General features: G+C 49.2%; 1 protein-coding gene across 5 annotated transcripts in view; it reads right to left on the minus strand.

Annotated features, from left to right (window-relative positions):
- The window catches only part of dync2i1 (dynein 2 intermediate chain 1), a 143,133-nt gene that overhangs the window by 77,617 nt on the left and 44,139 nt on the right, over positions 1-21,377 (minus strand). For all 5 annotated transcript variants that reach the window (XM_038798357.1, XM_038798356.1, XM_038798355.1 and 2 more), the window contains exon 6: positions 9,163-9,233. In XM_038798357.1, coding sequence (XP_038654285.1) covers positions 9,163-9,233 — 71 coding nt within the window. The remainder of the gene's footprint in view (positions 1-9,162; positions 9,234-21,377) is intronic.

Genomic DNA, 21,377 nt, shown 5'->3' on the forward strand with positions numbered 1-21,377 from the left:
CTTGTGGCAATAAAGATTATCATTAAACAGGATCATGGCTGATCTGCTTGGGTTTCCATATTCCCACAACCCTCAGAGAAAGAAATTCTCCTCTCCTCAACCTCTAATTTTAAAACTGTACCCTTAGTTCTGGACTCACCCACAAGAGGAAACATCCTTTCCACGTGTACCTTGTCAAGACTGTTTAGGGTCTTATACACTTCAATCAAGTCACCCCTCACTCTTCTAAACGCCATTACAAACAAGCCCAGCTTGTCCAACCTTTCCTCATACCATTATTCCAGGTATCAGTCTAGGGAACTGCCTGTGAATTGTCTTCCAACACATTTATATTCTTCCTTAAATAAGGAGATTAAAACTGCACATATTATTTGAGGTGTGGTCTCACCAATACCATGTATAATTGAAGCAAAACATCCTACTTTTATGTTCAATTACTAATAAAAGATAGCATTCCATTAGCCTTCTCAATTACATGCAATACCTGCATATTAGCTTTTTGTGACTTATGAACTTGAATACCTAGTACCCTCTGCACCTCGGAATTCTGCCATTGTCCTCCATTTAAGTAATACTCTGATTTGATTCTTCCTGCCAAAGTAAACAACGTCCCATTTTCCCCACATTATACTCCATCTGCCAGATTTTGCCCACTCCCTCACCTATTTAAGAAGTCTGCAAACTTCTTTTTTTTAAATATTTTATTCTCCTCCTTTTTCACATTTTCTCCCAAATTTACACCCACCAACAATAAACAATAATCAGCAACAAATATGTCAATCCCCATAACAATAACAACGATCCCATCCTCCCGCCAAACTCCAAACATTAGTCCTCATGTTCACATAAACAAATGACAAAAAGGAATTAGGAATCACCCATAGTCGCCCTTAATACTCACAGCCCCCCCAACCCTCCCACCCATCCCCCCCCCCCCCCCCCCCCCCCCCCCATTAATGTTCGATGTTATCCAGTTCTTGAAAGTGCATAATGAATAATGCCCATGATTTGTAGAACCCCTCCGTCCTTCCCCCAAGTTCAAACGTAACCTTCTCAAGAGTCAAGAATTCCAACGGGTCCCCCCGCCATGCCAGGGCATAGGGTGGAGAGGCTGCTCTCCATCCCAACAGGATCCGCCTGTGGGCGATCAACGAGGCGAAGGCTACGATATCTGCCTCCACCCCCGTTTCTAACCCTGGCTGGTCCGACACCCCGAATATGGCCTCCTGGGGATCCGGGTCCAGTTTCACGTGCACCACCTTGGAAATCACCCTAAAAACCTCCTTTCAATAATCCTCTAGCTTTGGACAGGACCAAAACATATGAACGTGATTAGCCCCCCGCCCCTCCCCGCAACGCTCACACACATCTTCTACTCCTTCAAAGAATCGGCTCATCCTCGCCCTCGTGAGGTGTGCTCTGTATACCACCTTCAGCTGGATCAGCCCCAACCTCGCACACAAGGTGGAGGAATTGACTCGCTGGAGCACCTCACACCAGACCCCCTCCTCTATAACCTCTCCCAACTCTTCCTCCCACTTTGCTTTGATCCCTTCCAGTGATGCCTTATCCTCTTCCAAAATAGCTCCATAAACCGCTGACACTACGCCCTTCTCCAGTCCCCCTGTCGCCAGCACCTCCTCCAGTCATATGGAGGCCAGTTCCTCCGGGAAGCTCTGTATCTCCTGCCTGGCAAAATCTTGAACCTGCATGTATTGAAACATTTCCCCCTGCTCCAGCCCATACTTCGCTTCCAGCTCCTTCAATCCTGCAAACCGACCCCTAAGAAACAAATCTTTTAGTGTCTTAATCCCTTTCTCCTCCCATTTCAGAAAATTTCCATCCCACCTCCCTGGCTCAAATTTGTGGTTCCCCCGAATCGGCATTTCCCTTGACCCTGCCCCAACCCCAAGTGTTGGCCAAAATGCCTCCAAATTCTCAATGAAGCCATTATTACCGGACTCTCTGAGTATTTCCCCGGAGATAACAGGAGCGGCGTTATTGCTAGTGCTTTCAGTCTCAACCCCCTGCACAAACTCTCCTCCATTCTAACTTCTTATGCCTTCTTAACAAAATACTTTCCTACCTATCTCTGTGTCATCTACAAATTCAGCTACCATGTCTTTGCACTTCTCATCTAAGTCATTGATGTAAATTGTAAAAAGTCAAGGCTCCAGCACAGACTGCTGTGGTGCTCCACTCATTTCATCCTACCAATCAGACAAAGACTCATTTGTGCATACTCTCAGTTTTCTGTTTTCCAGCCTGCCAATCTTTGATCTATGCTAACATGCCACTCCCTACACCATGAGCTTTCATTTTATGAAATCACCTTTTATGTGGCACCTTATCAAATGCCTTCTGGAAATTGTTTGTTGTTTTTTGTCATTGTAACTTGAATTAATTGTTTTATATTATTTTGTTTATAATGAAAGGTTTTCAATAAACTAATATTTTTTTTAATCATTGAAGGTGGCAGGGCAAGTTGAGAAAGCGCCTAACTCGATGGGCCGAATGGCCTCCTTCTGCACTGTAAATTCTATGATTCTAATAAGGTATATGTGATCCTAAACATTTCATATAGATTCACAAGACTTCAAAAGCAAGGAGGTTATAGTGGTGTTTAAAAATTCATTGATTCTGCCACTCTTGGAGCATTGCACCCAATTCTGGCGCCACACTTTAGGAAGATTGGGTAGGCATTGGAGGGGATGCAGAAAGGATAAACAAAAATTGTTCCAACGGTGGAACTTCAGTAACAAGGACAGGTTGGAAAAGATGGGGATGCTCTCCTTGAAGAAAAGGTCAAGAGGAGATTGGGTAGAGATATTCAAAATCATGGAGATCAGATAGAGAGATAAACAGTACCAATTCTTGGAAGGGTCGAGAGCAAGAACACACCAATCTAAAATGAATGCCATAAGAACTAGAGGCAACACAAGGAAAAAAACTTTATTTACAAAAACAAGAGGTTTTAAAAATGCATTAATGGGATGTGGGCACCACTGGTTAGGCCAGCATCTATTGCTCATCCTTAATTGCCATTGAGAAGGTGGTGGTGAGCTGCCTTCTTAATCCGCTGCAGTCCATGTGGTGTAGGTACACCCATCGTGCTGTTAGAGAGGAAGTTCCACAATTGTGGATCCAGTGACAGTGAAAGAATGGCAATATATTTCCAAGCAGGATGGTGAGTGGCTTGGCAGGGGAATTTCTACATGTTGGTGTTCCCATGTGTCTGCTGCCCTTGTCCTTCTAGAAAGTAGCAGTCATGGGTTTCAAAGCTGCTGCCTACGGAGCCTTGATGAGCTCCTGCATCTTATAGAAGATACACGTTGCTGCCACTGTGTGTTGCTGGTGGAGGGAGTGTATGTTTATGGATGGGGTGTCAATCAAGCGGGCTGCTTTGTGCTGAATGGCGTCAAGGTTCTTGGGTATTGTTAAAGCTGCACTCGCACAGGCAAGTGGAGAGTATTCCATTCCAATTCTGACCTGTGCTTTGCAGATGTTGAACAGGCTTTATGGAGTCAGGAGGCGTGTTATTCACCACAGGATTCCCAGCTTCCGACTTGCTCATGTAGCTGCAGTGTTTACATGGCTAGTCCAGTTCAGTTTCTGGTCAATAGAACCCCAAGGATGTTGACAGTAGGGGATTCAGGAATGGTAAGGCCATGTGGGCTGATGGCTAGATTCTCTCTTGTTGGAGATGATCATTGCCTGGCACTTGTGTGCACAAATATAACTTTCCACTCATGAGCCTAAACCTGGATACTATCCAGATCTTGTTGCGTTTGGATATAGACTACTTCAAAATCTGAGGAGTCATGAATAGTGCTGATTATTGTGCAATCACCAGCAAACATACTCACTTCTGACTTTATAATGGAAGGAAGGTCATTGATGAAGCAGCTGAAGAAGTTTTGTCCTCAAAGAACTGAAACTGAGATGATTTATCTCCAACAACCACAACCATCTACTTTGTGCCAGATATGACCCCGACCGACATAGAGCTTTCCTCCTCAATTCCCACTGACTCTAGTTTTGCTTGGGCTCATTGATGCCACACTCAGTCAGATGCTGTTTGATGTAAAGGGCAGACACTCTCGCCTCACCTCTAGAATTCAGCTCTTTGTCCACATTTGAACCAAGGCTGAAATTGGGTCAGGAGCTGGCTGACCCAAACTGAGCATCAGTAAGCAGATTATTGCTAAGCAAGTCTACTTGATTGCACAGTTGATTGGATTGGATTATTATCACGTGTATCGAAGTACAGTGAAAAGTATTTTTCTGCAAGCAGCTCAAACAGATAATTTTGTACATGAAACTAAAATAACATAAAAATAAAATGCATAATATGGCAAGACAGTACACAATGTAAATGCATAGAGGTGAAGCATACAGGAGTGTAGTATTAATCAGGCCAGTACATAAGAGGGTCATTTTGGAGCCAGGTAACAGCGGGGAAGAAGCTGTTTTTGAATTTGTTTGTACTTGTTCTCAGACTTTTGTATGTCTTGCCTGATAGAAGAGTGATTAAGCCGGGTGGGAGGGGTCTTTGATTATGCTGCCCACTTTCCCAAGGAAGAGCAGCTGAAGTAAGCTTCAGAGGCCTTGAGTCATCTGGGTCTGCCAGTCCTTGCGGCTCCCCATTGCCTGTCCGCATCAAGGTGTCGACGCCCTCAGAGATGCTCCTCAGTGACTGAGGCAATGTCCACCTGCGTACAGAACAGGTCCGTAAGCGACTGGGCAATGGCTTGAGTCACTGCCTGTGCGCAGTCTGCACGGATTTCCTCCGGGTGCTCCAGTTTCCTCCCACAAGTCCCAAAAGACGTGCTTGTTAGGTGAATTGGACGTTTTGAATTCTCTCTGTGTACCCGAACAGGTTCCGCAGTGTGGCGACAAGGGGATTTTCACAGTAACTTCAGTGCAGTGTTAATGTAAGCCTACTTGTGACACTAATGAAGATTATTATTATTATGGCGTCGAGGCCCTCAACCACGGTCGTCACAGACTGAGCCATGCCTTAGACACAACCATTCAAGACACTGACGTCGCGCTGCAGGCTTTCTACTGCGGTCACCACCCTGGTAGTGTTGGCCTCGGTGCCACATATTGCCAGTATCATCTCCTGCGCCATAGCCTTTTGCACTCCTCCAATCGGCTATGCACTTTCTGCAATATCGCTGACATACCCTCCTGAATCTCACAGCCATATCCGAGCATCTGCATCAGCTCTGGGGTAACCTTGTCTAGACGCTTGGCATCTAGTACATAGATCATACAGTGCAGGAGGCCATTGGCCCATCGAGTCTGCACCAACCCACCTAAGCCCTCACTTCCACCTTATCCCCATTACCCAATAACCCCTCCAATTATCCCAATAATCTGACTAGGGCTCAGCAGAGTCCTGGGATTTAGCAGACCTTCCCTTGGATGTTCCTGCCTCCACCTGGTGTCATAGAATCATAGAATTTACAGTACAGAAGGAGGCCATTCGGCCCATCGAGTCTGCACCAGCTCTTGGAAAGAGCACCCTACCCAGGCCCACATCTTCACCCTATCCCCATAACCCAGTAACCTTACCCAATACTAAGGGCAATTTTGGACACTAAGGGCAATTTAGCATGGCCAATCCACCTAACCTGCACGTCTTTGGACTGAGGGAGGAAACCAGAGCACCCGGAGGAAACCCACGCAGACACGGGGAGAACGTGCAGACTCTGCAGAGACAGTGACCCAAGCTGGGAGTCGAACCTGAGACCCTGGAGCAGTGAAGCAATTGTGCTTATCACTATGCTACCCTGATGTCCATCAGCAACTTTGTGGTACTCACTAAATTGTGCCCCAGAAGGCTGTGCACTAATGTCACCCACCGCAGTGTGTGTCACTGTGCTGGTGGAAGGTAGGGGTGCTCCTAGGTGCCCTGTTGAGTGGAGAGGGGAATGGGGTAATGACTCCAGGTGGTTTGGCCCCATCAGATGGAGATCCCGCGAGAGAATGGACGTGGCCAGTGAGAGGGAAGGATCAATTTATCTGACATAACGTCATCCGCGCATATGCGTCAGACCCGCGCATGCGCGGTCCGTAATGCCCCTCAGCCGCCCCGCGGACTTATCCTGCGCGGCAGCGGAGGGAGAAAGAGTGCGCGGGAATCGGACCCGCTGCCCGCGATTGGTGCCCATCGATCGCGGGCCCATGCCACACTTGGCACAGCCGTGGTGCGGCCGTGCCAATCGGTGGCATGGTTGTGCAGAACGGCACTTTGCGGCCGTTTTCACGAACTGGTATATCAGGTGTATTAAAAATCGTGAAAACGGCCGTAGAGGCCTTGGAAATCGGCCCATCGGCCAGGGGAGAATCGCTGCTCGCCGTAAAAAAATGGCGAGCAGCGATTCGTGTCGGGGGGCAGGCGTTGGGGGGGGGGGGAATAGCGGGAGGGCGTCGGACCAGCGTCGCCGTAAAAATGTGCGCCGCCCGCTATTCTCCGCCCCGTCGTGAGTGCAGAGAATCGCGCCCAGGATGTTCCGTCTTGCGTTTACGGCGTCAAGAAGCCTGTCCATATCGGCTTCCCCAAAGTGAGGAGCAGGTCTGCGCACTGCCATGCTTGTTTGTCGACTGGGAGTGAGTGGTGAGGGAGCGTTTAAAAGCAGTTTCTCCTCTTAGAGGCGAGAAGCTGAGACAGCGAGGTAGCCAGTAATGGCGAGAAGCTCATTTTTGGTACTAAATTCCGTTAAATATAGACCATGAACTCGCCAACACGGCTGTCAAGAAACACCCCGCCAATCACACCCAAAATGACACTTAGAAATTGTTCCGTTAAATCGCGCCCACAATCATGGACAGATGCCATCTGCCGTAGGCAGGTAGATGAAAATGAGGTTAGAATCTGAAATGCACAGGCTGAGATTGTGGAGAAGGAAGATTCAATTGTGGCTTTCAAAAGGGAATTGGATAATTAATCGAAGAGAGAAGATCTGCAGGACTATGGTGGAAAAACCAGTGAAGTGTGACAATATGAGCTGCTCTCACAAAGAGCTGGCAGGAACATGATGGGCCAGATGGCCTTCTCCTGTGCTGTAACCATTCTATGATACTATGATTCTATGAACAGAAGATGACTGGGCTGGCACTCTCCCATGAAACCTCTGCAACAATGTCCGTGGCTGAAATGATTGGCCTCCATCATCCATCTTGCTTTGTGCTGTGACTCCAACTGAACGGCTTTCCCAAATGTATAATTTCCCCCCTGCAATCCCATTGACTCTGCAATTTTGCTCAGGGCCCTCGATGTCACTCTCAGTCAAATGATGCCTAAATGCCAAGGACAGTCACTCAAACCTTGCATCTGAAATGCAGCTGTTTTGGCCATTTGTTGACCAAGGCTACAATACGATCCGGAACAGAGTGGCCTTACTGGAACCCAAACTAAGCATCTATGAGCATGTTATTGCTGAATAAGTGCCATTTGAGAGTATTGTCAACTTAACAACACATTCCATCTGCTGGAAATTGTGAGTGACGGGGCAGTAACTGGCTGGATTGGATTTGCCTTGTTTTTTGTGAACAACACATAACTGGGCAATGTTCCATGTTGTCACAAAGATGCCAGTGTTGTAGTTGTGCTGAAACAGTTTAGCTAAATGCTCGACTAGTTCTGGAGCACAAGTCTTTAGTACCACAGCTTGAATGTTGTCTCGGCCCATGGCCTTTGCTGTATTCATTGTGTTTAATCACTTCTTTATTTAACATGCAGTGACTCTAGAATAGCAATTATCTCTATGCCAAAGCCAATTTGGCATCCTTATGTCAAATGCTCCCAATGGTCAAGAGGAGATTTTAAATTTTATCAAAAGGTAAACTTCAAATTCTGATTTAAACACACAGGGTGGGATTCTCCAGCCGCACCCGCCTGGCGACTAGAAATTCCCACCTGAGGACAATGGACCTTTACTTGGTCCACATCCCGCCCATGGCAATCATGCAGCGGGCGGGGCAGAAGAATCCAGACCACAATTCTTTCAAAGGCTGGTACGATGTAACTTTGGTGACCAACTGAAAAGAGTGGGGCAGACAAATGTGATTATATACTGCATATCACATTCCTCATTAATATCACTGAAGAATGCCACGTGAGTGTGCAGGTATTGACCTGCAAAATTAGTTCCCACGGGGAATTGATGTTACAAATGGCACCAACGAAACACATTTGTCACCTGAAAATTGTAAATGGACCAAATAGTTCTCAATGCTGAGAAATACATCAAGATTGACGGGGCAGCACGGTAGCATGGTGGTTAGCATAAATGCTTCACAGCTCCAGGGTCCCAGGTTCGATTCCCGGCTGGGTCACTGTCTGTGCGGAGTCTGCACGTCCTCCCCGTGTGTGCGTGGGTTTCCTCCGGGTGCTCCGGTTTCCTCCCACAGTCCAAAGATGTGCGGGTTAGGTGGATTGGCCATGCTAAATTGCCCGTAGTGTCCAAAAAAAGTAAGGTTAAGGGGGGGGTTGTTGGGTTACGGGTATAGGGTGGATACGTGGGTTTGAGTAGGGTGATCATTGCTCTGCACAACATCTAGGGCCGAAGGGCCTGTTCTGTGCTGTACTGTTCTATGTTCTATTGGGGCAGCACGGTAGCATTGTGGTTAGCACAATCACTTCACAGCTCCAGGGTCCCAGGTTCGATTCCGGCTTGGGTCACTGTCTGTGCGGAGTCTGCACATCCTCCCCGTGAGTGCATGGGTTTCCTCCGGGTGCTCCGGTTTCCTCCCACAGTCCAAAGATGTGCAAGTTAGGTGGATGGGACATGATAAATTGCCCTTAGTGTCCAAAATTGCCCTTAGTGTTGGGTGGGGTTACTGGGTTATGGGGATAGGGTGGAGGTGTTAACCTTGGGTAGGGTGCTCTTTCCAGGAGCCGGTGCAGACTCGATGGGCCGAATGGCCTCCTTCTGCACTGCAAATTCTATGATCTATGATCTTGTCTCAAAGGCACATAAATAGCAAGCACATATTCAAGGATTACACAAATGAATGCAAAGCTCTTAATATCACTAAGGCCCCCAGAAAACCACAAACTGTTATCATGAAGGCACTGAGCCAAAGCATTCATTTATTCATGTAGCGATGAAGTGTGAAATTATCAATTAGATCAGAACCATCATAACTTACCCTTTCCGTTTGCTTTCACTTGTAGTTTGTTGCATAGATCTCCGTTCTTTTTTTCTCTTGCCACTTTGTTCCTATAAGTCAAATAATAGTGAGGTGACGTCAGTAGATCAAATGCATATTATATAATTAATCCAGAAGCAAAGAAAGTAGATTTATGTCCATACACAGAGAGGTTTCTTTATCAGCTGAGTTCGCCAGGAAGAAACCAAAGAGCACCTATGGCCCCAATATTTACAGAATGGCAGGGGTGTCTGTCAACAGCTGGGAAATACCAAAATGCCGAAGCTGGACAAACTGAAGACTGGGGTAGATTTGACAATAGGGAATTGAATAAACCAGGAAGGAGAGAAGGGTAGAGAGATAGAATGCAGCAGTAATAGTAGGGAGGGCAAGGAGATAGAGATTACCAGGTTGGGTGCAGGACTAGGGTGCCACCTATCAAGAGGGAACAATTCAGCAGAGCGCGGAAAGGCAGTTTGCAGCAGATTTGCTTTGAGGGTCATGGTGTGTTGGGGTAAGTGGAGTGAAATATTCCTCCTCATCCAGCAGCGCTGGAAAAGCATTTACCTGCCAGATATGACAGGTTGCACCTCTCTTTCAGTCACCAAGTCTGCTAAATCCACATTAAATCCACAAAAATAAATCTGAAGCATTGAGCTTCAATACTTTTTCTTTTTCTGCAAAGAAAGCAACTGAACACATTATGAGGGTATAAAAGTTATCCATGAGCTTGAATGATCCATTAAAGCAAATCAAATTTTGCTAAGAAAATTTGGTGCAAGGATTAAAGCTTTCTTTTTACCCCCATAAATCTAATCTACAAACGTGTTACTCAAATGAAAAGGTGTTACACCACCTTATTCTATAAATGCACAAACTGCCTTCAAAATGGAGAACAGCAAAATGTCAACCAGCAGACGTAAAAACATGTGCAACACAATGTGACTTTCCAATCCAATGTTTTATAATAGCAGAAACAGCTGCGCTCGGCCGATAGTGCTGCATGTGCTCGATTGATTGATTTGAAAAGCTATCTTGAAAGGTCATACCAGGTTACACCTGGCAATAACCATGTTGAAAGCATGTTAGAAAATCATTAGAAATGAAGAAATACCAGATAACAACATGGATCGATAATTTGCTTAAACCTCTGAGCAGAATTTTAAAGTAATAAAGCACATTGTTTTTGTCTTGTACTTGCCAACTGTTCTACAAAAGTAACATCAAAAGTAAGCTATGTCTGATAAATTAAACGGTGCTCAGAGTTGATAGGATTCGGAGAAGTGGGTGGGAGGAGTGGTTTGAACAACATTAATTTCTATGCAACTCTATGCAAGAGAGAATATTGTTTGAAGTGTAAAAATAAAACGGAACATGTACACTTAATATTAGGTCTAATCTGCAATTTACTTAAATAAATAAATAAAAATAAATAATCTTTTATTGTCACAAGTTAGGGCAGCATGGTAGCATTGTGGATAGCACAATCACTTCACAGCTCCAGGGTCCCAGGTTCGATTCCGGCTTGGGTCACTGTCTGTGCGGAGTCTGCACATCCTCCCCGTGTGTGCGTGGGTTTCCTCCGGGTGCTCCGGTTTCCTCCCACAGTCCAAAGATGTGCAGGTTAGGTGGATTGGTCATGATAAATTGCCCTTAGTGTCCAAAATTGCCCTTAGTGTTGGGTGGGGTTACTGGGTTATGGGGATAGGGTGGAGGTGTTGGCCTTGGGTGGGGTGCTCTTTCCAGGAGCCGGTGCAGACTCGATGGGCCGAATGGCCTCCTTCTGCACTGTAAATTCTATGAAATCAAAAGTGGGCTTACATTCACACTGCAATGAAGTTACTGTGAAAAGCCCCTAGTTGCCACATTCCGACACCTGTTCGGGTACACTGAGGGGGAGTTCAGAATTCTCAGTTGGTACGGGAATTGAACCCGCGCTGCTGGCCTTGTTCTACATCACAAACCAACTGTCTAGCCCAATGATCTGTCCCTGAACATCTTTGCACCTTTATTCCAAAAACCCTACCCAATAGATATCTACAAATCTCAATAACTAAAAACTGCATTTGACCCAGCATCCAAGTTTCAGATTTCCAATACCCACTGTGTGAAAAATGTATTTGGATTTCACTTGTAAATTGCCGATGTCTAATTTTAAGATTACACCCACTGGTTTGGATTCCCGCACCAAACGAAATGCTTTATTTCGATCATATCAAATTCCTTTATCATGTTAAACACTTCAATTAGATAGATCCTCAATTTTCTAAACTCAAAGGAATACAAATCAAGTTGATTTCAACGTATCCTCATTGTTTAATCTTTTCACCTGGTGTTAATCTGGTGAAAATGCACGCTCTTCCTGAAAATCTGTTCAGAACTGATACTTCAAATGGGATCCGACCGAGGCTCTGGACAAATGAGACATCATTTCCTAAATTTTGAATTTCCAACTCCATTGACGTAAAGGCCATCCAACATTGCATTAGCTTAGTCAATTACTTTTAATACCTGTGCACTCAATTTTCTTTTCAATATTTAACATTTTTACAACAAATAAACTCAATCCCAACACCATCCCCCCTCCCCCAAACCCATTGATGGCAACCAGATCCCAAAAGTTTTTGCTCGGCAATTCTGCGTTGTCGCGTGTCCTGAAGGCTGCCTTGAAGAACGCTTACCCGGAGATCCGAGGCTGAATGCCCTTGACTGCTGAAGTGTTCCCCAACTGGAAGGGAACATTCCTGCCTGGTGATTGTCGCACGGTGCCCGTTCATTCGTTGTCGCAGTGTCTGCATGGTCTCGCCAATGTACCACGCTTCGGGGCATCCTTTCCTGCAGCGTATGAGGTAGACTACATTGGTCGTGCGACTCATTCAGCCTCGGATCTCCGGGTAAGCGTTCTTCAAGGCAGCCTTCAGGACACGCGATAACGCAGAGTTGCCGAGCAAAAACTTATAGCTAAGTTCCACACGCATGAGTGCGGCCTCAACCGGGATCTTGGGTTCATGTCGCATTACATCCACCCCCCACCATCTGGCCTGGACTTGCAAAATCCTACCAACTGTTCTGGCTTGAGACAATTCACACCTCTTTAACCTGTGATTATCCCTCTCTCTGGATCTGTAATGATTTGATTACCTGCAAATGCTGGCATTCCAAGCATTGTCCGGCATCGCTGACTTTGTCTATATAAATGTTTCTGGATCATACCTCTCCAGTCACCTGAAGAAGGAGCTGCGCTCCGAAAGCTCGTGTTTGAAACAAACCTGTTGAACTTTAACCTGGTGTTGTAAGACTTCTTACTGCCCTCTAGAATGAGTTTGGCAAAAAGAACGGCAGACACTGGAACAGAAACAGAACCATGGCAGAATGTTCATTTTTACTGCCTGCACCCGACAAGCCAGCGACAAGGGAAGACTATCCCATCGCACCAAGTCCTCCTCCACCCTCCCCACCAGGCTCGTGAAATTAAGTTTACAAAGTCGAGTGCCCTAGATTTTAGTGATTTGTAAACATGGAAACCAAAATTCCTTTGCTCATCCATTGCTTTCAATCTCTTACGATTAAGAAAATATTCTGATTTTTCTTTCTCAGAACCAATGTAGGCTACCTCGCATTTACCCATGATGAACTCCACATGTAATAGTTTAGCTCACTCACTTGGTCTGCTCATGATTTCCAAAAGGTTTCCTACAAGATGCCACACTTAATACACAAGGTAAGGGCTCATGGAGCTGGGGTTTATATATTAGCGTGGATAGAAGATTGGCTCATGGAAGGGAGCAGAGAAGGCAGAAATGGGGCATTTTCAAGTTGGTAGGTTGTGACTATTGGAGTACCACAAGGATCAGTGCTGGGGTCAGATATTTGCAATCTGTATGAATGAATTAGATGGAGGGATAGAGAGCAATGTATTTAAGTTTGCCGGCAAAGTAGGAATGTAAGCTGTGAATGAGACACAGAAAGACTGCAAAGAGATATTGATATGTTAAGTGAGTGGGCAACAAGATAGCAGATGGAGTGTAAAGTGGAAAATGTGAGTTTATTCACTTTGTTTGGTCCTAAGAACACAAGAGGGCAATATTATTTAAAAGACATGAAACTTGTAAATTTGGGGGAGACAGTGATAATAATAATAATCTTTATTAATGTCACAAGTAAGCTTACATTAACACTGCAATAAAGTTACTGTGAAAATCCCCCAGTCATCACACCACAGCGCCTGCTCAGGTACACTGAGGGAGAATTCAGAATGTCCAATTCACCTAACAAGCAAATCTTTCGGACTTGTGGGAGGAAACCAGAGCACCCAGAGGAAACCCATGCAGACACGGGGAGAAGTGCATACTCTGCACAGATAGTGACCCAAGCCGGAATCAAACCCGGGTCTCTGGCACTGTGAAGCAACAGCGCTAACCACTGTGCTACCATGCCGCCCACAAGGTAATGACACAGGGGTAATGTGACTGGGCTGGTAATCTAGAAGCCAAGGCTAATTCTCTGGGGACAGCTAGTTTTCAGTAATAGTGACCATGAAAGCGGTGCTGATTGTTGTAAAAACCCATCCGATTCAGTAATGTCTTTTAAAGAGGGAGATTTGCCGCCTTTACCTGGTCTAGCCTACGTGTGATTCCAGACCGACAGAAATGTGGTTGACTCTTAACTGCCCTCTGAAATGGCCGAGAAAGCCACACAAATCGAGGGCAATTAGGGATGGGCAACAAATACTGGCTTTGCCTGCGACGTCCACATCCGATGAAACAATTGTTTTTTTAAAACGTTCAAAAGAGTTTGAAACACAGAAAGTTAGCATGAAGGTACAGCAAGCAATTAGAAATGGCAGGGATGTCCCCTATCCCCCTTACTTTTCGCACTGGCGATTGAACCGTTGGCGATGGCACTGAGGGGTTCAGGGGGGTGGAGAGGACTGACTAGGGGAGGGGAGGAACATCGGGTATCGCTGTATGCGGATGATCTACTGCTGTACGTGGCAGACCCAGAAGGGGGAATGCCGGAGATAATGGAACTATTAGCAGAGTTTGGGGACTTTTCGGGGTACAAACTAAATTTGGGCAAAAGCGAGGTTTTTGTGATACACCCGGGGGACCAGGGAGAGGGAATTGGGAGACTCCCCTTCAAGCGAGCAGGAAAGAGCTTTAGGTACTTAGGGGTGCAGGTGGCAAGGAACTGGGGGACCCTCCACAAGTTGAACTTTTCCAGGCTGGTGGAACAGATGGAGGAGGAATTTAAGAGGTGGGACATGGTACCGCTGTCGCTGGCGGGGAGGGTGCAGTCAATCAAAATGACGGTCCTCCCAAGGTTCTTGTTTTTATTTCAGTGCTTGCCCATCTTCCTCCCTAGGGCCTTCTTCAAAAAGGTGACGAGTAGCATCATGAGCTACGTGTGGGCGCACGGCACCCCAAGGGTGAGGAGGGTCTTTTTGGAGCGGAGTAGGGACAGTGGAGGGCTGGCACTACCCAATCTCTCGGGGTATTACTGGGCGGCAAATGTGTCGATGGTGCGCAAGTGGATGATGGAAGGGGAGGGGGCAGCTTGGAACGAATGGAGAGGGCGTCCTGTGGCAACACAAGCCTGGGGGCCCTAGTAACGGCACCATGGCCGCTCCCCCCCACGAGGTACACCACGAGTCCGGTGGTGGCGGCCACCCTCAAGATATGGGGGCAGTGGAGGCGACACAGGGGGGAAATGGGAGGTCTGTTGGCGGCGCCAATAAAAGGGAACCATAGATTCATCCCGGGGAACATCGACGGGGGATTTCAGAGCTGGTACAGGGTGGGCATACGGCAGCTGAAGGACCTGTTTATAGAGGGGAGGTTTGCGAGCCTGGGAGGGCTGGAGGAGAAGTTTGAGCTCCCCCCGGGAAACATGTTCAGATATTTACAAGTGAAGTCATTTGCTAGGCGGCAGGTGGAGGGGTTCCCCCTGCTCCCCAGTAAGGGGGCGAGTGATAGGGTGCTCTCTGGGGTCTGGGTCGGAGGGGGGAGGATATCGGACATCTACAAGATAATGCAGGAGGCGGAAGAAGCATCAGGGGAGGAGCTGAAAGCCAAGTGGGAAGGGGAGCTGGGAGAGCAGATAGAAGACGGGACGTGGGCGGATGCACTGGAGAAGGTTAATTCTTCCTCCTCGTGTGCGAGGCTGAGCCTCATTCAATTTTTTTTTTTAAATAATTTTTATTGAATTTTTAAAATACAAACATTTTAACCCCCCCTACATTCACATTTAAATTATAACAAAACAAAGTCAAACCCCCCTACTTAACAAGAAAAAGAAAAAAGTCCACCCCCCCCCCCCCCCCCCCCCCCCCCGCCGGCGAACCGACAGTCAGACCCACTTATCATTTCTAGCAGCGTCCTCGGGCAGGCCTTGCCCGTGCCACCACCGCTACCGTACTTCCTTCGTCTTTCTCCCCCCCCCCCCCCCCCCCCCCCCCCCCCTCCCTCCCCCCCTCCCCTCCCCTCCCGGGTTGCTGCTGTCACGGCCTCAGTTTCTATCTCTGATCCAAGAGGTCTAGGAAGGGTTGCCATCGCCTGGAAAAGCCCTGCACCGACCCTCTCAGGGCGAATTTGATCCTTTCCAATTGGATGAAGTTTGCCATGTCGTTTAACCAGGTGTTAACACTCGGAGGCCTTTCGTCCCTCCACTGAATCAGGATCCTCCTCCGAGCCACCAAGGACGCAAAGGCTAATATTCCAGCCTCCCTCGCCTCCTGTACCCCCGGTTCCACCCCAACCCCGAAGATCGCAAGTCCCCATCCTGGCTTGACCCTGGACCCCACCACTCTCGACACCGTCCCTGCCACCCCCTTCCAGAACTCCTCCAGTGCCGGACATGCCCAAAACATATGTGCATGATTCGCAGGGCTTCCCGAACATCTAATACACCTGTCTTCCCCCCCGAAAAACCGACTCATCCTTGTCCCCGTCATGTGGGCTCTATGCAGTACCTTAAATTGAATGAGACTTAGTCTCGCACATGACGACGACGAGTTGACCCTCTCCAGGGCGTCTGCCCATGTCCCGTCCTCTATCTGTTCCCCCAGCTCTAACTCCCACTTATCTTTCAGCTCCTCTACTGGTACCTCCTCCACCTCCTGCATAATCTTATAGATGTCCGAGATCTTCCCCTCCCCGACCCAGACCCCTGATAGCACCCTATCACTCACCCCCCTGTCGGGGAGCGCGGGGAACCCCGCTACCTGTCGTCTGGCAAATGCCTTCACTTGGAGGTACCTGAACGTGTTCCCCGGGGGGAGCCCAAATTTCTCCTCCAGCTCTCCCAGGCTCGCAAACCTCCCCTCTATAAACAAGTCCCTCAGTTGTCTAATACCCGCCCTCTGCCAGCTCTGGAATCCCCCTCCTGTGTTTCCCGGCGCAAATCTGTGGTTCCCTCTTAGTGGTGCCCCTATCAGACCTCCCACTTCCCCCCTGTGTCGCCTCCACTGCCCCCAGATCTTGAGGGTGGCCGCCACCACTGGGCTCGTAGTATACCTCGTGGGAGGGAGCGGCCATGGTGCCGTTACCAGTGCCCCTAAGCTTATGTTGCCGCAGGACGCCCTCTCCATGCGCTTCCAGGCTGCCCCCTCCCCTTCCATCATCCACTTTCGTACCATCGATGTATTTGCCGCCCAGTAATATCCTGAAAGGTTGGGTAACGCCAGCCCTCCACTATCCCTACTCCGCTCCAAAAAGACCCTTCTAACTCTCGGGGTGCCATGTGCCCACACATACCCCATGATACTACTCGTTACCTTCTTGAAAAAGGCCCTGGGGAGGAAGATGGGCAGACACTGGAACAAAAACAAGAACCTTGGGAGGACCGTCATTTTAACTGACTGCACCCTCCCTGCCAGCGACAGCGGCACCATGTCCCACCTCTTAAACTCCTCCTCCATCTGTTCCACCAGTCTGGAAAAGTTCAACTTGTGGAGGGTCCCCCAGTTCTTTGCCACCTGCACCCCCAAATACCTAAAACTTTTAACTGCTCTTTTGAAGGGGAGTCTCCCAATTCCCTCCCCTTGGTCTCCCGGGTGTATTACAAAGACCTCACTTTTCCCCAGATTTAATTTATATCCCGAAAAGTCCCCGAACTCCGCTAGTATCCCCATTACCTCCGGCATTCCCCCCTCCGGGTCTGCCACATACAACAACAAATCATCCGCATAGAGCGAGACCCGATGTTCCTCCCCTCCCCTTGTCAGTCCTCTCCACCCCCCTGAACCCCTCAGTGCCATCGCCAACGGCTCAATCGCTAATGCAAAGAGTAAGGGAGATAGGGGACATCCCTGCCTAGTACCTCGATGGAGCCCAAAATATTCTGACCTCCTCCCGTTTGTTACCACACTTGCCATCGGAGCTGAATAGAGCAGTTTTACCCACTTGATAAATCCCTCCCCAAACCCAAACCTTTCCAACGTCTCCCACAAGTATTCCCACTCCACCCTGTCAAATGCCTTCTCCGCGTCTAGCGCTACCACTATCTCCGCCTCCCCTTCCACTGCTGGCATCATAATCACATTTAACAATCTCCGGACATTTGTGTTAAGTTGGCGTCCCTTCACGAACCCCGTCTGGTCTTCATGGACTACCCCTGGCACACAGTCCTCTATCCTGGTTGCCAGGACCTTTGCTAACAGCTTGGCGTCAACATTCAGGAGGGAGATGGGCCTGTAGGACCCGCACTGGACCGGGTCCTTGTCCCGCTTCAAAATCAAGGAGATCAGGGCCTGCGACATTGTTGGGGGCAGAACCCCCCCCTCGCGCGCCTCATTAAAGGCCCGCACCAGCACTGGACCCACCAAGTCCACAAATTTCCTGTAAAACTCCACCGGGAACCCATCCGGCCCCGGCGCCTTCCCCGCCTGCATCTGGCCTATCCCTTTAATTAGCTCCTGCAGCTCTATCGGCGCCCCCAACCCTTCCACCAGCTCCTCCTGTACCTTTGGGAACCCCAATTTGTCGAGAAAGTTCTTCATTCCCCCTCTCCTCTTCGGCGGTTCAGACCTATACAATTCCCTATAGAAGTCCCTAAAGACCCTATTCACCTCTTGCCCCTTCTGCACTACGTCCCCACCCCTCTCTCTCACTCCCCCAATCTCTCTGGCTGCATCTCGCTTACGAAGCTGGTGTGCCAGCATCCTGCTCGCCTTTTCCCCGTACTCATACGCCGCACCCTGCGCCCTTCTCCACTGCATTTCCGCCTTCCTAGTGGTCAGTAGGTCGAACCTGGCCTGCAAGCTACGCCGCTCCCTTAATAGCCCCTCCTCTGGCGCCGCCGCATATTTCCTATCTACTTCTAGGAGCTCCCCCACCAGCCTCTCCCTTTCCTGCCTCTCCTTCCTCTCTCTGTGTGCCCTTATGGAGATCAGCTCTCCTCTAATCACTGCTTTCAAGGCCTCCCAGACCGTCCCCACCTGCACCTCACCTGTGTCATTCGTACCCAGATAGTTCTCAATGCCCGTTCTCACCCTTCTGCACACCTCTTCGTCCGCCAACAGCCCTACATCCAGGCGCCACAACGGGCGTTGGTCCCGCGCCTCCCCCATGTCCACGTCCACCCAATGTGGTGCATGGTCCGATATCGCAATGGCCGAGTACTCCATGTCCTGCACCCTCGGTATCAGCCCCCTGTTCAATACGAAAAAATCGATCCTAGAGTACACTCCGTGGACGTGGGAGAAAAAAGAATACTCCCTCGCCCTAGGCCTACCAAATCTCCATGGGTCTACCCCTCCCATCTGCTCCATGAACCCCCTTAACACCTCTGCCGCTGCCGGCCTCCTATTCGTCCTGGAACTCGATCTATCCAGCCCAGGGTCTAACACCGTATTAAAGTCCCCTCCCATGATCAGACCCCCTGCCTCCAGTCCCGGGATGAGGCCCAACAGGCGCCTCATAAAACCCGCGTCGTCCCAGTTCGGGGCATACACATTTACCAGTACCACATTCTCTCCCTGCAGCCTACCCCTCACCATCACGTACCTGCCCTCCTTGTCTGCCACCACCTCTGCCGCCACAAACGACACCCTCTTTCCCACCAAAATCGCCACCCCCCGGTTTTTGATATCCAAGCCTGAGTGGAACACCTGTCCCACCCACCCCCTTCTCAGGCGGACCTGATCTGCTACCCTCAAATGAGTCTCCTGCAGCATTGCTACATCAGCCTTCAGTCCCTTCAGGTGTGAGAAGACCCTTGATCTTTTGACCGGCCCATTCAGCCCCCTTACGTTCCACGTGATCAATCGGGTCGCAGAGCGACCCGTCCCTACTCCCTGTCGATTAGCCATGTCTTGTCCCTTGCTCGCCCCGGGTCATCCCTTCTTTTCCGACCCGCTTCCCACAGCGATGGCCCCCCCCCCCCCACCCCCCCCGGCTCTCCCCTTCTCGTCCCTGGTCTTTCCAGCAGCAACCCGGTGTCCCCCCCCCAGCCCCCCCCCCTTTCCCCCCCCCCCCTTTCCCACCCCCCCCCCCCCCCGGCTAGGACCCCTCCTAGCCGCGATGTACCCCACATCGTACTCCCGAGAGTCAGCTGGTCTCCGCTGACCCGGCTGCTCCTGCCACATTCCGACTCCTCCCGGTTCATCCCATCTGCGCCCGTGAAAGATCCCCTTAAAACCCCCGAGAAAGACCCGCATAATCAACCCGCTCCCCCCCGTCCCGTCTCCCCAACTTAACAATATAAATACAAATACCCAATGGCAACTAAATACATAAATACTTAACTACATACTTAAATAACAAAATAATTAACTAACTATCAACTAACAGTGTGCCCAACCATCACCCTCCATCAAACAGTATAAATAACCGCAGATAACCATAACCCGAAAAGAAAAAAAAAGGAACCAAAAACCCCCCCAAGCACCCAAAGAAAAAGGGTAAGAGGGGTAAATAACTAAGGGAAATTGGAAACGGGAAAAAACACCCCATAAGAAGCCAACGACCCACCATAGAGATTTCAACAGTACAAATACACAGAAACACCCAACAACTCGAAACCTTCAAAATATTCAGAAAAGTCAACCGTTCGAGAAAAAACACCCCAAACCATCCACGAAACTGTTACCCAGTTCCGACCTGGCCTGAAAAAGAAAAGGGCCACTTGCTCAATCAAGAGTCCCCCGGCGGCTACGACCGCCGGTGCTCCCAGGTTTTAGTTCGTGTCCAACTTTTCCTCTTGTACAAAGGTCCAGGCCTCCTCTGGGGACTCGAAATAATGATGTCGGTCCTTGTAGGTGACCCACAAGCGCGCCGGTTGCAGCATTCCAAATTTGATCTTTTTCGCGTGTAGCACCGCCTTTGTCCGGTTGTACCGGGCCCGCCGCTTTGCCACCTCCGCACTCCAGTCCTGGTACACCCTTACCGTCGAGTTCTGCCACTTGCTGCTTTTCTCCCTTTTAGCCCACCTCAGGACTTTCTCTCGATCACTTAGCCGCTGGAACCGCACCAGCACCGCCCTCGGGGGCTCGTTTGCCCTAGGCCTCCTGGCCATGACCCGGTATGCCTCTTCCAATTCCAGGGGCGCCGGACCGGCCCCTTCCCCCATCAGGGAGCTCAACATCTCCGCCACATATCCCGGGAGATCCGACCCCTCCAGGCCTTCTTCCAGGCCCAGGATCCTCAAATTTTTCCTCCTCATCCGAGTGTCCAGCTCCTCGAAGCGGCTCTGCCACTTCATGTGGAGTGCCTCGTGCACCTCCACCTTTGCCCCGATGACTGTGGCCTCCTCCTCCCTCGCGGTCATCTCCTGCTGCAGATCTTTAATCGACGCCTCTTGGATCGCCTGGGCTCCCACCAACCTGGTGGCCGTCGCGTTCATGGACTCTAAGAGTTCCACTTTCATCTCCGTGAAAAAACGGAGGAGAGTGGCCTGCTGCTCCTCCGCCCATTTCTTCCACTCCTCCGATGCACCGCCGGCCGCCATTTTGATTTTCTTCCCCCGCTTTTTTTGGGGAGCTGCTGCCGTTTTTCTTGCCGCTCCACTCCGGGTACCGACCATAAAATCGGTCTAGTTCTCCTCAGGGGACCTTCCCCCACCGGGATTCGTTTTTTCAGCGCCGTTGGGGCCCTCCAATTGGCCCAAAAACACCTTTGTTGCAGGAGCTTCCAAATGTGCGGCTTAGCTAGTCATAGCCGCAACCGGAAGTCAGCCTCATTCAATTTAAGGTGCTGCATAGAGCTCACATGACGGGG

Source organism: Scyliorhinus canicula, chromosome 5, assembly GCF_902713615.1.
Source record: "Scyliorhinus canicula chromosome 5, sScyCan1.1, whole genome shotgun sequence".
Classification (NCBI taxonomy): domain Eukaryota; kingdom Metazoa; phylum Chordata; class Chondrichthyes; order Carcharhiniformes; family Scyliorhinidae; genus Scyliorhinus; species Scyliorhinus canicula.